The 19059-nt window shown below is 38.9% G+C and overlaps 1 protein-coding gene across 1 annotated transcript in view; it reads left to right on the forward strand.

Moving 5' to 3' along the window:
• The first annotated feature begins 470 nt into the window (after positions 1 to 470).
• arid5b (AT-rich interaction domain 5B) overlaps positions 471 to 19059 on the forward strand; it is a 125810-nt gene continuing 107221 nt past the window's right edge. The window contains exons 1-2 of the mRNA XM_061689873.1: positions 471 to 539; positions 849 to 1106. Coding sequence (XP_061545857.1) covers positions 519 to 539; positions 849 to 1106 — 279 coding nt within the window. The 5' untranslated portion in view covers positions 471 to 518. The remainder of the gene's footprint in view (positions 540 to 848; positions 1107 to 19059) is intronic.

Consider the following 19059-nt stretch of genomic DNA (forward strand, 5'->3'; position numbering starts at 1 on the left):
TGTTTCTTTTGGGCATCCACAGCCTGCATGTGCCTCCGTGTGTCATTATGTGAGAAATGGGCTTTCATCCTCGCTCTCTTTTACGCAAGTCCTGGAAGGCACATACACGGGCGACGGTACAAAAAGGCGTAAAATCGACGTCGGTGTAGCTTTTCGAGGCGGATAAATTGCGGTGAGTCACATTAAGGGCCGTGAAGCAGAATAGTTATAGAATCGGTCGGACATATTTACAATATGTTTCTATTTGGGCGTAATATCGCGCCTGCAGTGGCGTTTGCGCTGGTATAAAGCCTAGAAAATGAGCATAACTGGCAAAAGAACACTACGTAATCATACATTCAAAATACGTTAAAACACAGCCCATTAACTCGCGAGGACCCATTTGAAACGAGTCTTGAAAGGAAAACGGGTGCTCATTTGAAGTGGCTCGCTTTGTGCCCCTGCCAGGACCTGCGGCGATCCATTCACGCCAGCAAGTTTGGAGAGCGTGTTGAGTTGAATCAATTCAGAACGTCGCGATGGAGCCGAACTCACTCAAGGTACACACACGCACACGCACGAAAACCCGCCGCCGAAGCCCTCTACTTTTCACCCCGCTTTTTACGTTCGCCCCCGGCTCCTTCTTCCGCGCGGTCCTTCCGCGTCCAAAACGCCTTACCGGCGCCACACTTTGACATTTATCGTCCGTTCGGCGTCGGTCGCATCCGTGTCAAACGTCGCCTTTTAACGGCTATTAATAGCTTAGCATGCGGGGGAAATAAACAAGAGCGTCAAGTGTGAGTGACATGTTTGTTTACTCCGCTCGTTTAGTTGACTGTGTTCTTATTGTTTGTGTTTTGTTTCCACAGTGGGTGGGCTCGTCTTGCGGCTTACACGGACCGTATATATTTTACAAAGCCTTCAAATTCGCGAGCCGGGCCGCCGAGACTCGGATCCTGTCGCTGGGGGACTTTTTCTTGGTGCGCTGCAAGCCGGACGAGCCCGTGTGCGTCGCCGAGCTGCAGCTTCTCTGGGAGGAGAGGACGAGCAGGCAACTTTTGTCCAGCTCCAAACTTTATTTCCTACCCGAGGACACTCCGCAGGGACGCGGCGTCTCCCACGGCGAGGTAAGGGGCCACTTTTTATTCATCAACGCCGGCTTTAATTGTCTCCTAGCTCCCCTTCTCCGCCTCCGAGCCCTGGCATATTTAGTGCATTAATTAGTTGGCTTCGCAGTGTGTGCTTTGCCGTTTTTTCCTCGCCATTGTGCTGCGTGTGCACTTGCCGAGTGTTCATCGTGGGAATAAATCCCGTATTGCGCTTGGGAAACATGCATACTACATTTTGTTTGGACGTTCGTCAGGCGGAAATTGCACAACAGATGTAAATGCGCTGCAGGGTTTGCAGATGGATGGTGGATGCTCGTCAGCGACTGCGTGTACAGTAATGTGTACGGATTTGTTCTTTAGTCGGAACGCGTCGTAGTTTGGCACTAACCTATGCGTCCGCTACTGTGCAACGTACGTCGGACCTCGACGTCGTATGTTGGGAGAGTCGTAAACCGATGACCCCCTGTATTGTACTCGTCTTTTGGGGCCGTTCGTAACATTGAACATTTTGTACAGACGCATGCAGTTGTATGTCGGAACATATTCGTCGTATGTCGGCATCGACTTAAACCGAGGACCTCCTCCTCCACAGTAGTGATGCACTGTCGCTACTCGTGTTTTTTTTTAATTTTTATATCGTTAGCCAAATAGTCATTAAGTCATTTTTAACTTACTGTGACAATGTCAACAAAAACATACCAATGTGGAGCCAAGAAATTGTGTTATTATTATTATTTTTTTGACTGTGTAGAGTCTCAGTCATCCAGGTCATGGTAATCCACAACTAATATTTACATTGTTTTCATTTCCCCAAAACATAAAAAATGGCTGAGGCAATTATGCTATCGAGCTTACAATTTTTTGCTGTTCGTAACGTCGAACCCGCTATGTCGGGACCGTTGTAAGCCACGGACTATATGTGCTGTACTGACATTTTTTGCACCGTTCGTAACATCCAACCTCAGATTCGTATGTCGGCACATTGACTTTGTATGTCGGGAAAATTAAAAACTGAGGATCCTCTGTACTGAGGGAAATCGCCGTTTAAATCATCGAACCTTTGAGTCGTATGATGTAACATTTGACATCGTACGCTCGGACCTTTTTTTTTTTTTTTGCTTTTTTTTTGCTTTTTTTGCGCCATTCGTAACATTGAACCTCGGAATCGTACATTGGACCACACGTCATATGTTGGTCTGGTTTAAACCAAGGACATTTTGTACTGTACTGATTTAAAAAAAAAATATATATATATATTTTAAGTGGTGCATTTCCCGTAATACTCAACCACGACGTATGTTAAGTTACCAAACATCGCATTGTTCAATCTGGTATTGTCTCTTATATTGCTATCATATTCCGTTGCCCACCAACATTAACCCAATACCGCCCAAAGATAATGTTCAATTGCTAATTGAATTTGCTAAAAAACTGCTAACTTATGACGCTGTGTTATAATAAAATGGTATGGACATGTCACCGTCACCAGCCATGCATTTGAAAGTCTGCGCTCGTGCCGACCACCCTACCAGACAAAAATACTTTAATGTGTCACAAAAGCAAATGACAGTGGTTATGTCATCTTCCCAAACTTTCAAAGAGTCATGAGTGATGCAGTAACTAAAACAATCAGCGGACTAGGCAGTGTAATCTGCGGACGTGAATCTGCATGCAAATTTACCTTTGTGGCTGACCAGCTAATCTGCACCAAAGCATTACAGCGATCAGTTTTTAACAAAACAGGCCTACTCAAATGTATCTACCCTAACTATAGTCACTTATTGTCATCTTGAGGCAACATAATGCCCCATATTGTCCGTGGAGTGTGGAGGTGGTTTTACAACAGGTTTTACAAGAGTTTTACAACACTTCTCAGACAGTTGAAGTGTTCAAGTGCGTCATTAGATTTGTTCTCAAGCTATTTTCAACACTTACCAATGCGTAGAAATAACAGATGACGTGGAGACAGACCAATAATATTGATTTGTGAAAAAATATGACGTATTTGGAAATACGGGGTTTGCGCCCGACAGCGACAAAATACACGCTTGTTCCTGCATGCCATTATTATGATTGTTTTTTAACAACAAATTGAATTTGAATTGAAAATCTGAAGTCATTAAAAAATCTGTATGAATATATAAAATAATTTATTTTCTGCCAACATGAAAAAACAAGTCCATTTAACAAGAAAGATGAAATAAACACTTGATTTTCTTTAGTGGGCCACAAAAAATGATGTGGCAGGCCGGATCTTGCCCCTGGGCCTTGGGTTTAACACCTGTGCCCAGGACTGGACTGTATTTTGGCAGTCATATGCTGAACCATTGATGTCGGGACCTTGTAAACCAAGTACTGTACTGTACTGATGTTTTTGTTTTGGCTCTCATATTGCAACAGCACTTTAATGGACCTCCTCTGCATGCACATTCCTCTCTCCCTCCTTCTTCATCTTTATTCTCCAATTCTCGTCTTGTTTATGTGTGCGACCATTGCACAAAGAAAGCCGTGTTTGTACTCGAAGTCTTCCGCTCAAGGTTTACTTACATTCTTTCCTCTTGAGTAATAAGAGCGCCTATCACGTTTCCCTTTCATGAGAAACATGGCTATTTATGGCCCCCGCCGCAGCTTACACAAGCGATCATCTTTGTCGTTCCGATGCCGATTATGAGCCCCGGTATCATCTCTACAAGACCTCCCCAACCTCTCATTCCTCCCGTCTAAATATCTTATTGGCCTTTAACACACTGCAGTTATTTAGTAATCACTTAAAGGCACGCTTGTGCAATATCCTAGCTCCGCCCCCCTTGCTACAGTTGAAGCGTAAAGGTCCAAGACAGACCCACCCCTCCATAGGGAATGATAGAAATAATCTTTTCCATAGTCTGAGTGGACTCTCACCACAACACCATTATTATGTGGACAGGCAATGTTTGAAGGGTCATGCAAGTGTAAAAAAAAATAAATAAATAATAATACAAAAAAATAAAAAAATATGGATGTTAAATATTTCAAATTGTTTATTTTGGGGGGCACCGTGGGCGACTGGTTAGCACTTCCGCTTCACAGGGTTCAAATCTGCCCCCGCCTCTGTGGAGTTTGCATGTTCTCCAATTATTTAATACATTTTTAAATTTATAAACATTTTTACTTATATATAAAAAGTTGCAATTTTATGAGAATACAGTTGACATTACAAAAATAAAAGTGAAGGAAAAAAAGTTTTTGTCAGTGGGGGGGAAAATAATCTCAATATTATGAGAATTAAGTTTTACATGTCTAAGAATAAAGTCAAAATATTATGAGCAAAAATTTTAAATACTCAAACTAAAATTAAAAAAAAAACTAAAATAAAATAAAAATTAAGTTGTTAGCTTATGAGAATGAAATCCTAATATTATTAGAAAATTCGTTATTTTATGAAAATAGTTTTATGAAGGATAAAATATGAGAATAAAGTTGTCATTTTGAGAAATAAATGAAATATTCAAACTCATGAGTCAAGGTCATAAGATTGCGAAAAAATACATTACGAGCAAAAAAGTTAGAATTTTACAAAAAGAAAGTGGCACTTTTATAATATTAAAGTCATAAGATTACAAGAATGATTATTTTGTAGTAATAGTTCGAGACTGAAGTCATATTACAAAAAAAAATCTGAATATTAGGGAAAATGAGAATAGTCAAACGAGGGCTAGGTTATAATTTATGCTAGAATAAAGCCATAATATTACAAGACAACCGATAAAATATTACAAAAATAATTTTGTGAACTCACGAAGAAACAAAATCATAAAATATATTTCTAAAAATCTAAGTTTCAATTCGGGGAACATTTGGACATGAATTAAGTTGTAATCTATGAAAAAGTTCATCATTTTATGGCAATTATGAGCTGCTCCAGTCGCGACGCTATCCCGACATCGTGCAAGATCCATTTCCTGTTCTACGGTTATCACACACACCTAAAGCACAAATAGCAAAGAATTAATTGAAGTCTCTGCGATTGGCTGGCGACCAGTTCAGGGTGTACCCCGCCTCTCGCCCGGAAATTGCTGGGATAGGCTCCAGCACACCCGCGACCCTAGTGAGGATAAGCGGAACAGTCGATGAATGAATGAATGAAGAATTGAAGTCTATGGCGTGACATATTCTCCCTGATTTGTGTGTCGTGTATAATAAGCATGGTTTATATTCCTGTCCTTGTGCGTACGTGTGTAAACTATCTTATCACCCCTGCTCTGTCAAGCCAATACATTTGATGTGGACGCAACAAAAAAAGAAAACAATCGTCCTCTTTGATAAAAAATGATGACATTGCAAAAAAAAAAAAAAAAAAAGCGCAATATGATGCCAAAAAGCATTCCTTCCCCTTTGCATGAATTATGCAGCAGCTTGCATCACATTGCCTCTCCCTTTGAAGACCATTTTTGCGTGTGTGGGGGTGATGCGTTCAAGTGCATCCAGCAAATGGGAGTTTTTTTTTTTTTTTTTTTTTTTTTTACTGTACATTACAACAGAAGGGGAGGGGATGTGGACCGGTCCCGACAAGCTGCGGAGGCCTTTACGACCTTCGCCGAGCACATTCCCTGCGCTGACTTTGCCCCATGACGCTAAACTGAGTCAGTGGCGAGCGTTTACAGATGCAAAGTGGAATCCGAAAAACAAACATTAGCGCGTAGGGGAGGAGGACTGTTCAAACCTGCCCGCCCTACACAAAACTACATTTACCACTATGGGAAAATGTCAACACAACAAGGGGGAATTACATTTTTAGCTATACAGAAGCTCACATCACTCACATTTGGTGCTCATGAGGGCAGATTGATGGCTTGGAACTGTCAAAAATGCCAAAAGTTGTAATATTGCAAAAAGAAAATTTTAACAGAAAGAAAATGACAATTTTACGAGAATCAAGTTGCAGTATATATAATGGGGGGGGGGGGGGGGGGGGGTCAAACGGACAAACTGAACAACACCCGTCCATATAGCTGGTACAGTGAGAAGGTTAGATAGAGTAAGCAATGTCGTTAAGAGTATTTATTAAAGTAATTTAACTGCAATAAAGTAATTTAATTACAGTAAGTTAGCACCCATTATTTCTGTCATGTTGTAATGTTGATCTGACCTTAGCTTATGTCAGTGGCACATTGCTCCGTCTTGTGATCGGATCGGTTTTCTTTTTTTTTTAAACTTGCTGATCACTCTGTGATCGGCCCCAAATATCCTGATCGTGTAAAGCCTAGTAATAACACAATTACATCGAATGCACATATTTAAACAGTGGGTGTATCATGATTTCATGCATTATTTCAGTGGGCACTGTGTGCCAGGTGTGTGCATCTTGGCCACTGGGGGCAGTAAATACATACAGACATAAAACACGCAAATTTGATGATGAAACACAGAAGAAGATCCTCGCTACTAAACTTTGTTTTTTTTTGCAGAGGATACAGAATATATTCCTTTGAGTCTTGTTATACTGTATTACCTGTCTACATTAGGGATGTAACAATATTCACAATATTGCAAAATTAAAAGCGCCGTTTTTCTTAAAATTTAGTTTTGGCCTGGCTATACGCAGCCATGCCGCTTAGCCAGGCTACAGCGATCCACTTCCTCATTAAGAGTATAAACGCACCCGATTGGGCGTGTAACCCATGTGATCATGTGGGCATCTTTGCCCTGCCTGTACCGTGAACCTTACCGTTAAACCATGAGCTTTCCCACAAAATCGCAATAATTATCGTACCGTGAGATTAATATCGCAATAAAACCGAACCGTGAGCTGTAGATATCGTTAGATTCCTAGTCTACATGTGTTGCTACCATCTTTGTTCAAATATAAGTTGTTGGTTTATAATTACCACAATAACAATGCGACTTTATCCCATCTATGGCCTTTTGTATGGTGTGTTAGCATTAAGCTAACACTTTCAGAAGACAAAGTTAATGTGGTTTTCCGACAATACAGAAAGTGTAATTGTAATTATTCACCATCTAAATGATCTAAATATCTAAATACTAAATACTCCCGTCAGGTCACAAAAGTCACATTTTCATGAGAAAAGAAGTAGTACATTTACGTGAATAAAGTTGTAATATGACGAGGAAAAAGTTGACCTATTCAACGCCATATTTCAAACTTGTTTTATTGAAAACGGAAGCAGCACTTTCTACAAGAATAAAATCTTAAAATTACATTCCTTTTCTTGAAGTTGCAATATAATGGGAAATAAGTTATAACGCAAAATATCATGAGCAAAAGGTCACAATACTACAAGAAAAAGTTGACAATAGAGGCGTAATATTAGTCAAGTTGCCAGTTGGTGAGAAATTAATTGTTATATTATGAGAATAACATCATGATTTATGAGATAAAAAAAAAAAAAAAAAAAAAACCCTAAAAAAAAAAAAATTTCTTCTGTTTCCTTCTCAGTGTGCCCGTGTGGGAAAATGTAAAGATGTCTGTAGGGGAATGTAATTTTTAGCATCCTCACAAGGGCTAGATTAATGGCCACTGAGTCACTTGCATGTGTAAATCTGTAACCCTAACCCATCTGAAAGTAGCCCACTGACCCCCACGCGGATACCGACTTGATAACATTGCGTCTCACAGGCAGCGTACTGCTTTTTTTTGGAATGGCATTTAATGTGCGCCGTAATTGAAGCGCATGGCAACAATTGAGCCACTGAGAACTAGAGTGGGCTAACTCCACTGGAGTCCTTTTTGCAGAAGAGTTAATTTATGATTTTATGGCTGCAATAAAATCTGTTGGATTCATATCTTTGGATTCATATCTTTTTTAATTTATATTGTAATGATTACTTCTGGATTGTTCTTTTCTTTTAGTTTTTACAGAAATTGTTTTCATATTTTGGCATTTTGCCAAATATAACATAACGCCTTTAGCCACAACTGAGATAGGGTCATCATCTTCAGTTTCATAGGTTGGATCCCAGATCCCAGTAAGTATCATCTAGCTTGCCAGTAAGAAAATATGCAAATTTAAGAGTGCAATAGTGGTCTAAATCCAAGCCTCTTTCAAATCGATCACTATTTCATGAAATGCTTATTCATCGACAGGCACATTATGAATATAGTTTAGCATTGATGTTAAACAACATTTGATGCTTTACGTATTATTTATATGGCTTGAGCCGAGGCAACGCGGCGGCACGGCTCGCAAACCTGGAAATGTATTTTCACCGTAGGGGAAGGCTTCTGTGCATTTTGATTGAATGTAAACTGGGACGTGAAGACGCCGTGCAACGGAGATTATAATTTTGAATCGCGTCAAAATCAGTGGCCGACTGATAGGCCGCTCAAGGAAACAGTTGCCAAACCACGCACACTGTGCCACAGTTCAGTCGGGTTCGGCGGCGGTGCTCGGTGTGCGCCAGCCTTAACCACTTTAATCCTAACCTTAACTCATTCTAAACTGCCTGAACCCCAACCCTACTCCTAAACATAATACAATTCTTTTTTCAATTATATTTGTGACGGACAGCTCGTTATATCTGTGTAGCCTAGCCTTCCCGCGATGCAGGAGCCAATCATGTTGAAGCGGGGCGGGTCTTGCCGAGAAAGGGCGTGGGATTTCTAAGAATGTCTTTGAAATTGGACGTTCCCTTTCCGGGTATTTTGTCTTTTGTAAAGGTGTTTCTGCTTTTGTTAATGTGTTTTCTGAAATGTAAAAGTGTTCCGGTTTTTGTTCATTTGTTTTCTGTAATGTATCATTTGTTTTCTGTAATGTAAAAGTGTTTTGGCTTTGTTATATTGTTTTTGCACTTCCAGGCCACCGTAATATTATGAGAAAAAAGTGATGACTACAAATAAGTTGGAATGTTACAAGAATCATCTGCTCCATTTGCACACTGATTGAGGAGTATCTGTAACATTTGCACAACCAACATTGTCCCAGATGATCGCACTACTCGTCACTTTAAACCGCACACACTCCTTGAAGTCTCAGCGCCCTTTGCACAATGGTCATTGCACCGGACTATTGCAATATTAGTCGTTGGAACTGCTCTAAGTGCTAGAGGACTCTGCATCTTTTTGCACAATTGTTTTTTGTCAATGTCTTTATGTCTCCAAAGTGTTCTGTAAATTGACTGTCTGTTGTACTCGAGCGGCTCCAACTACCGGAGACAAAGTCCTTGTGTGTTTTGGACATACTTGGCAAATAAAGATGATTCTGATTCTGATTCTGAAATGAGGAAATTGTCCTAAATTGACTTAAATAAAATTGTGATTTGTGCAAAATTGTCTGAATATTGGCGGCACGGTGGACGACTGGTTAGAGCGTCAGCCTCACAGTTTTGGGGACCCGGGTTTAATCCCCGGCCCCGCCTGTGTGGAGTTTGCATGTTCTCCCTGTGCCTGCGTGGGTTTTCTCCGGGCACGCCGGTTTCCTCCCACATCCCAAAAACATGTATGAATTGGAGACTCTAAATTGCCCGTAGTTGTGTGAATGTGAGTGCGAATGGTTGTTTGTTTGTTTGGATGTGCTCTGCGATTGGCTGGCAACCAGTTCGGGGTGTACCCCGCCTCCTGCCCGATGATAGCTGGGATAGGCTCCAGCACGCCCGCGACCCTAGTGAGGAGAAGCGGTTCAGAAAATTGATTGATGGATGTCTGAATATTGGGAAAAGAAATGAGAAGAATGCTATATTACGAGACTTGTGAAAATGTTATTTTTTAGAACAATATATATCAGTCACATAATGAGATTAAAAAAAAAAGATACATTTTAATTTTTAAAAAAATGAATAACTTTTTTACATTTCTGACAGTTAAGATGCAGTATTCAGAGGAATGTTTTTTTTATTTTCAAATTTCTTTGTAATATTAGCATAAAAATGTACTGTATTTGGAGAAAAAAAGTCTTAACTTTTTCGAATGAAACGGTTATATTAAGAGCATAAACATGCTACGATGGTGACTGTTGAGAATCTTATCCAGTTAAGTATAACAAACAGTAAAACAGTCAATGTTTTGTCATGTTTGTGTAAATATTTGAACTACACGGTCGTCAACCGCAAGTGTTCTTGGCAAATATTTGCTTATATTACCCAAGTCACATATGGCATACTGTATACCAGTAGCTGTTGCGTTTACGTAGTCGTGGGAATGAAAATTTTACTTTCACAACTTTACAACTTTTATTTTGCTTTCTTATCAGCGTGGCCCCAATTCCTTTTGTGCGCGACCCATTGACGTGTTTAATATGAGTTAACTATGAAGTCTGGATGGGGGGCGGGGGGGAGCGGTTTTTCTTCATTGTATGCTGGGGGCCTGGCCAGTCCTATTTACTGGCCCCCTGCCACTACCAGTTGAGTCACCCCCCCCCCGCGCTCGCTCTTTAAACAGCCTTTTGTGCCAAGCTGCTGGGCCGTTATGATGCATGCTTTAACTGACACGAACTCACTCGCATACACATTCATAAACGTATCATTAGCCTAATAGATAGCATAGTTGCCTCAGTCATTTTTGAATGTTTTCGGAACGCAAGAGCACAACAAAATTATCTCAGTTGTTTGTTTATACTTCCTCTCTTGAAAGGTTTTTTTAAAATGTTTTTTTTTTTTGCCATTTGAGTTGTACAGTATAAGTCACATTAATGGTGGAAAACGTTTTGAAATGATTTATCTTGGTGTCATTTCATTTTAAATGCAGAAAACCTAGCATTCGTACATTTTGTAGACTTTTTATATCCACTGTAAAGGCACAATTACATTACAGTACAGTGCGTGTATTTGCTCTCATTGGATACTACAGGTGTTCTTAATGTTGTGGCCAGTTGTTGGAGTATGGCCCTTCGGATACATTGTGGTTGTCTGTATCGATTTAGTTTTTAAAAATGTTTTGAAATGTTATTATTTTGTGCGTCTTCTTTTATTTTAATTATGTATAAATGTATATATATGTTTTTATTTCTACTTGTATCCTCCATATGGAGTATCAAAGAAAAGCAGGTTACCCAGCGGGATACCTTGTGGTTGTCTGTGACAATCCCTGCGTCTAAAGAAGACTAACATATATTTTTTAAATATTATGAGAAAAAAATATATTTCAACAAGTTAAATGTATTTCTTCTTTTTTTTTTTTACTTTTAACCCAGTGGCATACATTGTGGTTGCTGATGTTTTTTTTTTTTTTTTTTTTAAATGAAATGACATTTTATTTATTTTTAAATTTTAATAATTTATGGTAAAATGTTTAACTTAGATTTATTATTATTTTTTCTGTTTTTCCCCATAATATCATAAACGATGGCAGAGTGCGCTAAAGGATACATTGTGGTCGCCTATGCTGTTGCTGGTGATTAAAATTTTCATTTTTTTAAAATTAATTTATTATTGTTTAAAAATAGATATTTTAAAATATTTATTTAAAAATAGGATGTTTTTTATTTTAATAATTATTTAATATTATTAAATATTTTTTTGTATTTATTGTTTTATTTAATCTGCTGATTGGTGTATTTAATGTCATTTAAAATACTATTAATATTCATTTATTGATATATATTTTATAAATTCTCTTTTTAATTCAATTTTTTTTGTTATCCTCCATACACCGTATCATAGGCAGTCATAATGTGTTCATCTCCAACCATGCATTTTCTATGTTGTCGTACCCGCTGCGAGCATGGCCAATATTCCTCGATCATATTATGCTAATGCACTATTATAATCACCTTTGAAATCTTCTGACCTGTCTCTCCCTCCCAGCTGACACACACACACGCACACACACACACACACACACACACACACACATACACACACTGACAAGTCTGGGACTGCGGCAGTAGTCTTGTATTGATTGCTGTGGCAAACGTTCTGGCTCTATTCCTCGCACATGTGTTCCACACTGTACAAGTAGGGAAATGAGATTGTATTCACTTACTGCTGTGCCTTTGATTTAGTTTTTTTTTCCCCTGAATGCCTAATTCAGGCATGTGGGATACACTGGCTCAGTTAAGTGGCTTAGTCGTGCAGCATTTTGATGGATTGCGTTTTGAATGAATGAGTGTAAATGTGAACCTTGCCGATGCCGCTTCCTTGTCTTGTGTACAATTGCAAATTGCAAATTCCTCCTTCGTATAACAATGGCAGGAATTCAGAGGAGGTGGCGAGTTGGCGCTGGTGGTGTTGGTGCCTGCCGCAGAGCGAGTCATTAACTCGCAACACTGCCCTAAAGTGAATTCCTCGCTATTGGTGAAATAGCGTGTAAATTATTACCAGCTTTTTAGGCCGGTGTTGTTTAAAAAGAAGAAGGAAAAAAAAGCTTTCCAGTGGAAGAGACTCTACTTCAAAAGGCAATGGAAATAATTTTTCTCTCCACTTTAGCTTTCTCTTTCATTATTTTTTTTGTGTATAATGATGCAGCCACATGAAAAATTCTCACTTTTATTCTATTAAATTAAGGAGTAATTTTTCATGAAAATAAAGATGTCATCTATGTCAACGCTAATGAGAACATAATTTTTACAAGAGTAAAGTTGCAATTCGACAGGAGAAGTGTTATCATTTGATGAGAAGAAAGTAGTTATTCATTAGATGACAAAAAAGTTGTAATTCTCGTCTTGATTTACAACCCCAATTCCAATGAAGTTGGGATGTTGTGTTCAACATAAATAAAAACAGAATACAATGATTTGCAAATCATGTTCAACCTATATTGAATTGAATACACTACAAAGACAAGATATTTAATGTTCAAATTGATAAACTTAATTGTTTTTAGCAAATAATCATTAACTTAGAATTTTATGGCTGCAAAAAAGCTGGGACAGGGTCATGTTTACCACTGTGTTACATCACCTTTTCTTTGAACAACATTCAATAAACGTTTGGGAACTAAGGACACTAATTGTTGACGCTTTGTAGGTGGAATTCTTTCCCATTCTTGCTTGATGTACAGCTTCAGCTGTTCAACAGTCCGGGGTGTCCGTTGTCGTATTTTACGCTTCATAATGTGCCACACATTTTCAATGGGAGACAGGTCTGGACTGCACGCAGTCCAGTCTAGTACCCACACTCTTTACTACAAAGCCACGCTGTTGTAACATGCAGAATGTGGTTTGGCATTCTCTTGCTGAAATAAGCAGCGGCGTTCATGAAAAAGACTTTGCTTGGATGGCAGCATATGTTTCCCCAAAACCTGTATGTACCTTTCAGCATTAATGGTGCCTTCACAGATGTATAAGTTACTCATGCCATTGGCACTAACAGAGCCCCATACAATCACAGATGCTGGCTTTTGAACTTTGCGTCCGTAACAGTCCGAATGTTATTTTCCTCTTTGGCCCGGAGGACACGACATCCACAATTTCCAAAAACAATTTGAAATGTGGACTCGTCGGGCCACAGAACACTTTTCCACTTTGCATCAGTCCATCTTAGATGAGCTCGGGCCCACCCGGCGTTTCTGGGTGTTGTTGATAAATGGCTTTTGCTTTGCATAGTAGAGTTTCAAGTTGCACTTACGGATGTTGCGCCAAACTGTATTTACTGACGTTGGTTATCTGAAGTGTTCCTGAGCCCATGTGATGATATACTTTAGACATTGATGTCGGTTTTTGATGCAGTGCTGCTGAGGGATCGAACGTCACGGGCATTCAATGTTGGTTTTCGGCCTTGCCGCTTACATGCAGTGATTTCTCCAGATTCTCTGAACCTTTTGATGATATTATGGACCGTAGATGATGAAATCCCTAAATTCATTGCAATTGTGCATTGAGGAACATTGTCCTTAAACTGTTCGACTATTTTCTCACGCACTTGTTCTAAAAGACGTGAACCTCGCCCCATCTTTGCTTGTGAATGACTGAGCAATTCAGGGAAGCTCCTTTTTATACCCAATCATGGCACCCACCTGTTCCCAATTAGCCTGTTCACCTGTGGGATGTTCCAAACAGGTGTTTGATGAGCGTTCCTCAACTTTCTCAATGCATTGTTCCTGGCATGTTCGTGATTCGCTATTCATGGATTCACCTATTCCCAGATGTAATTTTTGAACCTGTCTGACTTCCATCCATCCATCCATCCATCCATCCATTTTCTGAGCCGCTTCTCCTCACTAGGGTCGCGGGCGTGCTGGAGCCAATCCCAGCTGTCATCGGGCAGGAGGCGGGGTACACCCTGAACTGGTTGCCAGCCAAACGCAGGGCACACAGAAACAAACAACCATTCGCACTCACATGCACACCTACGGGCAATTTAGAGTCTCCAATTGATGCATGTTTTTGGGATGTGGGAGGAAACCGGAGTGCCCGGAGAAAACCCACGCAGGCACGGGGAGAACATGCAAACTCCACACAGGCGGGGCCGGGGATTGAACCCGGGTCCTCAGAACTGTGAGGCTGACGTTCTAACTCAGAAAATGGATGGATGGCTGGATATTATTTTACAAAGAAAGGTGTAACATTATGGGAATAAAGACATCAGATTACAAACAAACATATTTTGGGATAACATTGTGAAAAAAGCCTCCTTGACTGTGGATGCTTGCTTGTAACGTTTGATGTGAGAAACGGCCATGCATCAAAAAAGGACTTTTCTTTATTTCCATATTGGTCCTTCTGGGAACCAAGCTGTAAAATGGCACACTAAAAAGCTGCAATTCCAAAAGTGGCTGACATAGCACTTATTTTTTTTTTTTCCCTTTGTCTTTTCTTTTTTTTTCTGTGTTACCCTACAACTACTGATGCCTCACTAACCCTCTCTCACAAAGCATTTACAAACTTGTATTTCCTTTTGAAAACGACTTCACGCTGTAAGCGCGATCTCCTAATGGAATCAGTGAATAAAACATGATTTAGGTGCCCCACCCGACCCCCCTGCCGATAATACAGAAACTCCTACGCATATGAATAAAGCGTATTCACATTATGCACCATTATTTAACCTTTAATAAAACAAAACATCTCACCTGTAGGCATTCTTAAGCAACTGCTCATTCCAGCTCAAATGCGGCGAGCTTGCTATTAATAGATTTAAAAAGTCGAGATTTTTAAGAGAATCAAGTAGCGTTCTGCATACGCTTTGACAAGAAAATTGTAATTAAATCGTAATACGTCAAGAAAACAAGTTGATTACCAAAAGTCATAATTTGTCGGGAATAAACTCTGCCAGAAGAAAGTGCTAATATTCGTGGCGTGCTCCCAGGCTGTTTTTTTTTCTTAATTTCCAGGCAAGTTTGTTTTGGGCCAGCCGAGCCAAGGTCAGTCATGTGGAGGAGGAGACAGATAATGAACTCGTATTGTGTTTCATACTCTCTCTCTCCTTCCTCGCTCTCTCCTCATTGTCCGTGTCACCATGTCCATTACTCAATTACTAATCTCCTCTGGCCTGCTAAATTCCTGCGCTGACCTCTCAGAAGTTCAGCAGGCTGAAACCTTCGCAGCATGACAGCACCCCTGTGTGTGCGTGTGCATGTGCGCTTACGTACTAGAAAAATAAACCCACTCACTGAGAGCCCCTGTCAAGGCTCCTCCTGCGGGAATATGTTGTACTGTATATGCAAAGCCGGTATCTTGCAATTAATACAATGCCTTCCAGTGGAAGTGCCATGTAACCTGACTTGCAACTTTTGTATATTAACAAAATGTAACAAAAAATGGGGGTGTTTTTTGACAGATTGGTACGGAGTAATGACATTTCAATTAATTTCAATGGAGAAAATTGATTTACAAGAACAGTAAATTGAGTTACGAGCTTGGTCACAGAGCAAATTAAACTGATTTTGTCATTCTACTAAAAGTATGACTTTTTGTAATCCAATGTCTCATTTGACAATGACTTAATTCTCGTCAATATACAACTATCTTTATGTGAAATAACAGCTTCATTATCATAGATTTGTCCTTTTCTTTGTTTAATATTCAAACTTTTTTTGCCCAAAGTTCAGACCTATTTTTGTCCCCCAAAATTCTGACCTTATTGTTATATAGTTGCAACTTTTGTCTCATGATTCTTGTAAAATGCCAACTTTATTGTTGGAAAATTATTGCTATTCTAATAAAACAGTAATCTATAATTATAAAATATTTTTTTTAATCTAGTGATTTGTTTAAATTATGACTTTATTCTTCTAAAATAATTTTTATCTTCTAAAATCATGACTTTATTTCCGTCAGTTTTAGACTTCACTCTCATAATCTTCTGAATCTTTTCTTTAAAAAAAGAATTTTGCAATATAATGATTTCTGTACTATTAGAGTCGTCCCTCGCTAGATCATGGTTTACTTTTGCTGCTTCAATGCATTTCAGATTTTTATTGTACTTTCTGGCGGATTATTCGCAATATCACGGGATTTTGCTGTGATTATTTTTTCCAAACAGACTGATACTGCAGAGTAAGTAAGTAGGTAAGTAAATACTGTTACTACTTAAGCACGTGCAAACAAAATGCCCAAAGTTTGAGATCATTTCACACTTAATAAAATAAGCTAAAGTGCAATGTGGCGATTGCAAAGTACAACTGTCTTAAGTTACACAACGGCACGGCTACGGTAAAATACAGTAAACATCGTTAGCTAATTTAATATAGCCTACTACGCTTGGAAGGAGTTGTAATTCCTCCACAGGTGGTCAAGGATAGATACAGCCACAGGTGCACTTTCAATAGCTTTACTGAACAAAGTTAACAAAATAAATACAAGCACATATTCACACACAACCTGTCACTTGCCACAATTGACGCTGAGTCACTCAACACAGAGTGGCTTAACCTAACGGTTTAGCTAGTTAACATAGCCAACCAACTCTACACTCTCAATCGCTGATCCTGTAGAACGTGAGGATGGAGACCCTAAGTGGGGGGAAAAAAATGCATGCATCTCACATGCATATTGTATTGGTGTTATGCATAAAACTTTAAAATATATATAAATAGTCAAATAAATAAACGCTCGCTACTTTGCAGATTTCGTCTATTGTGGGGGTGGCCTGGAATGTAATCCCTGCGATAAATGAAGGATTATTGTACAACAATTCTGGTAAAATTGCGACTTAATTTTTGTAAAATTGTTATCGTTTTCTTGTTATATTACAACAGGAAGTTTTATTTTAAGGTCATATCGCCCAGCCCTAATTGTTAGCCATATTGTACTGAGCAGCCTGGACATACATCACTTGCTTCCTGTTCTATGAGCTTTATCATATTTGTACTCTTTCTCATCACTCGTACGCCATTAAAAAAAAAAATGAATAAAAGCCAAAGAAAAATCTGAGGAGGAAATCCTTTCATTGCTCACTGAACGGAAGACTCACAGGATTGCGTCATCTGCTTGTTTGATGTAACTCACAGCAGTTTTTGTGACATTTTTGTACTGCCGTTGAAATATTTCATGGTGTTGCGTTGTTTCCGAGGCGAGGATGTCAAGTCATGCTATTCTGCAGAGTTTTATTCCAGCGAGATGGCAGACACCTTGAGGTTTTTTTTTTTTTTTTTTTTTTTTTTTTTTTTTTTTTTAATATAGTTATCTACACTTGAGCAGCACACGTCTGTTTACTCCCCTCGCAGTGCATTATGCGCTGTCAAAGCAATAAAGTCCCTGAGTAATGTTATCATTCTGCTGCAGTATTAAAATGAATTATTGATGGAAGAAAGAGAGGGGGTGCAATATGGCGTTCAGCTAGCACTTTGCATTCCAACCCGGAAGCCAGCATAGTGAGAAAATCATTAGATTTAAAAAAGTCATCATTTGATGAGAAGAAAGTTGTAATTTTTCAAGAATTCACTAGATTGTAAAAATTCATAATTTTATGAGACTAGTCATAGTATTATGAAAAGAAATGTTTGATATTATGAGTAAGTCATCATTTCGTGAGCATCATGTTGAAATACCACAATAATGAAGTCCTAATTTTATGAGAAGTCAGTTGATCAAAGAAGTTATAACTACCGGTATGTGGGAAGAAAGTCATAATATCACGAGAAAAAAGAGAAAATTAGTAGTCATTTTACAGGCAATCATGAGAAAAAGTCGCAATTTTATGAGAATAGAAAGTTGGACTATTATGAAGAAAAAGTATGAACACATTCACTGCCATTGACGGCTTTAGAAGTCAAATATCCATGTTAACTGGGAAAGCTGGCGGTGAATGAGTTAATTTGACATAAAGTTGTAATATTATGTATCATAAATTGACGAGATTACATCATAATTTGGTCCGAACAATGTCGTAATGAGGTGTAAATAGTCGTATTTTACACAAAGGCACTTGGATTATGAAAAGTTGTTTTATGAAAATAAAGTCATACAATTCAGACAAGAAATGATTGATTGATTTTATGATTGTCAAAATCTGAAAAATTTGAGTATGAAGTTGGAATTTGATGAAAAAATCATTTTACGAGAATAAATAAGATTCCGAGAAGTCGTAATATTTCAAGCAAAAGCTGAAATTTTATGATGATAGTCTTTTTTTATGATGAGTCATCAGATTACAAAATGTCATTTTATGATAGTCGTAGTTTGATGAAAATAAAATCCTGATTGTAGTCATTAGATTACAAAAAGTCAAAGTAAGTGGTAAGCTGTTTAGACTACAAAAAGTTAGGACTTTATCATACAGTTATAAAACTATTAAAATAACCAAGTACAGTTCTAACTTACATTTACATTTGATTACACACAATCGTAATTTTAGCATACCGTATGTGCCGCAAACAAGTCGACTGACATGCACGGACAACAACAAAAAAAACCAAGTGTGAAGTGAGTGTCAGAAATGCTCCACTGCTGCTCGACGTCACATCTTGGCTTTGTGCTGGACGTCATCTGACCTACATTATTAGCAGGCGGCCTGCTGGCTGCCGCTGTCTGCCGCTTTGCTCAGCTATCCGCGGGCTAACTGGATATGACAGCCCATTGCGGACGGGGACAGACTTTTTATATCATATTTAAAATTCCGTGGTGAAGACCCCCGAGGTTGTCCGGCACTTCTTAGA

Source organism: Phycodurus eques, chromosome 11 (genome assembly GCF_024500275.1).
Source record: "Phycodurus eques isolate BA_2022a chromosome 11, UOR_Pequ_1.1, whole genome shotgun sequence".
Lineage (NCBI taxonomy): Eukaryota > Metazoa > Chordata > Actinopteri > Syngnathiformes > Syngnathidae > Phycodurus > Phycodurus eques.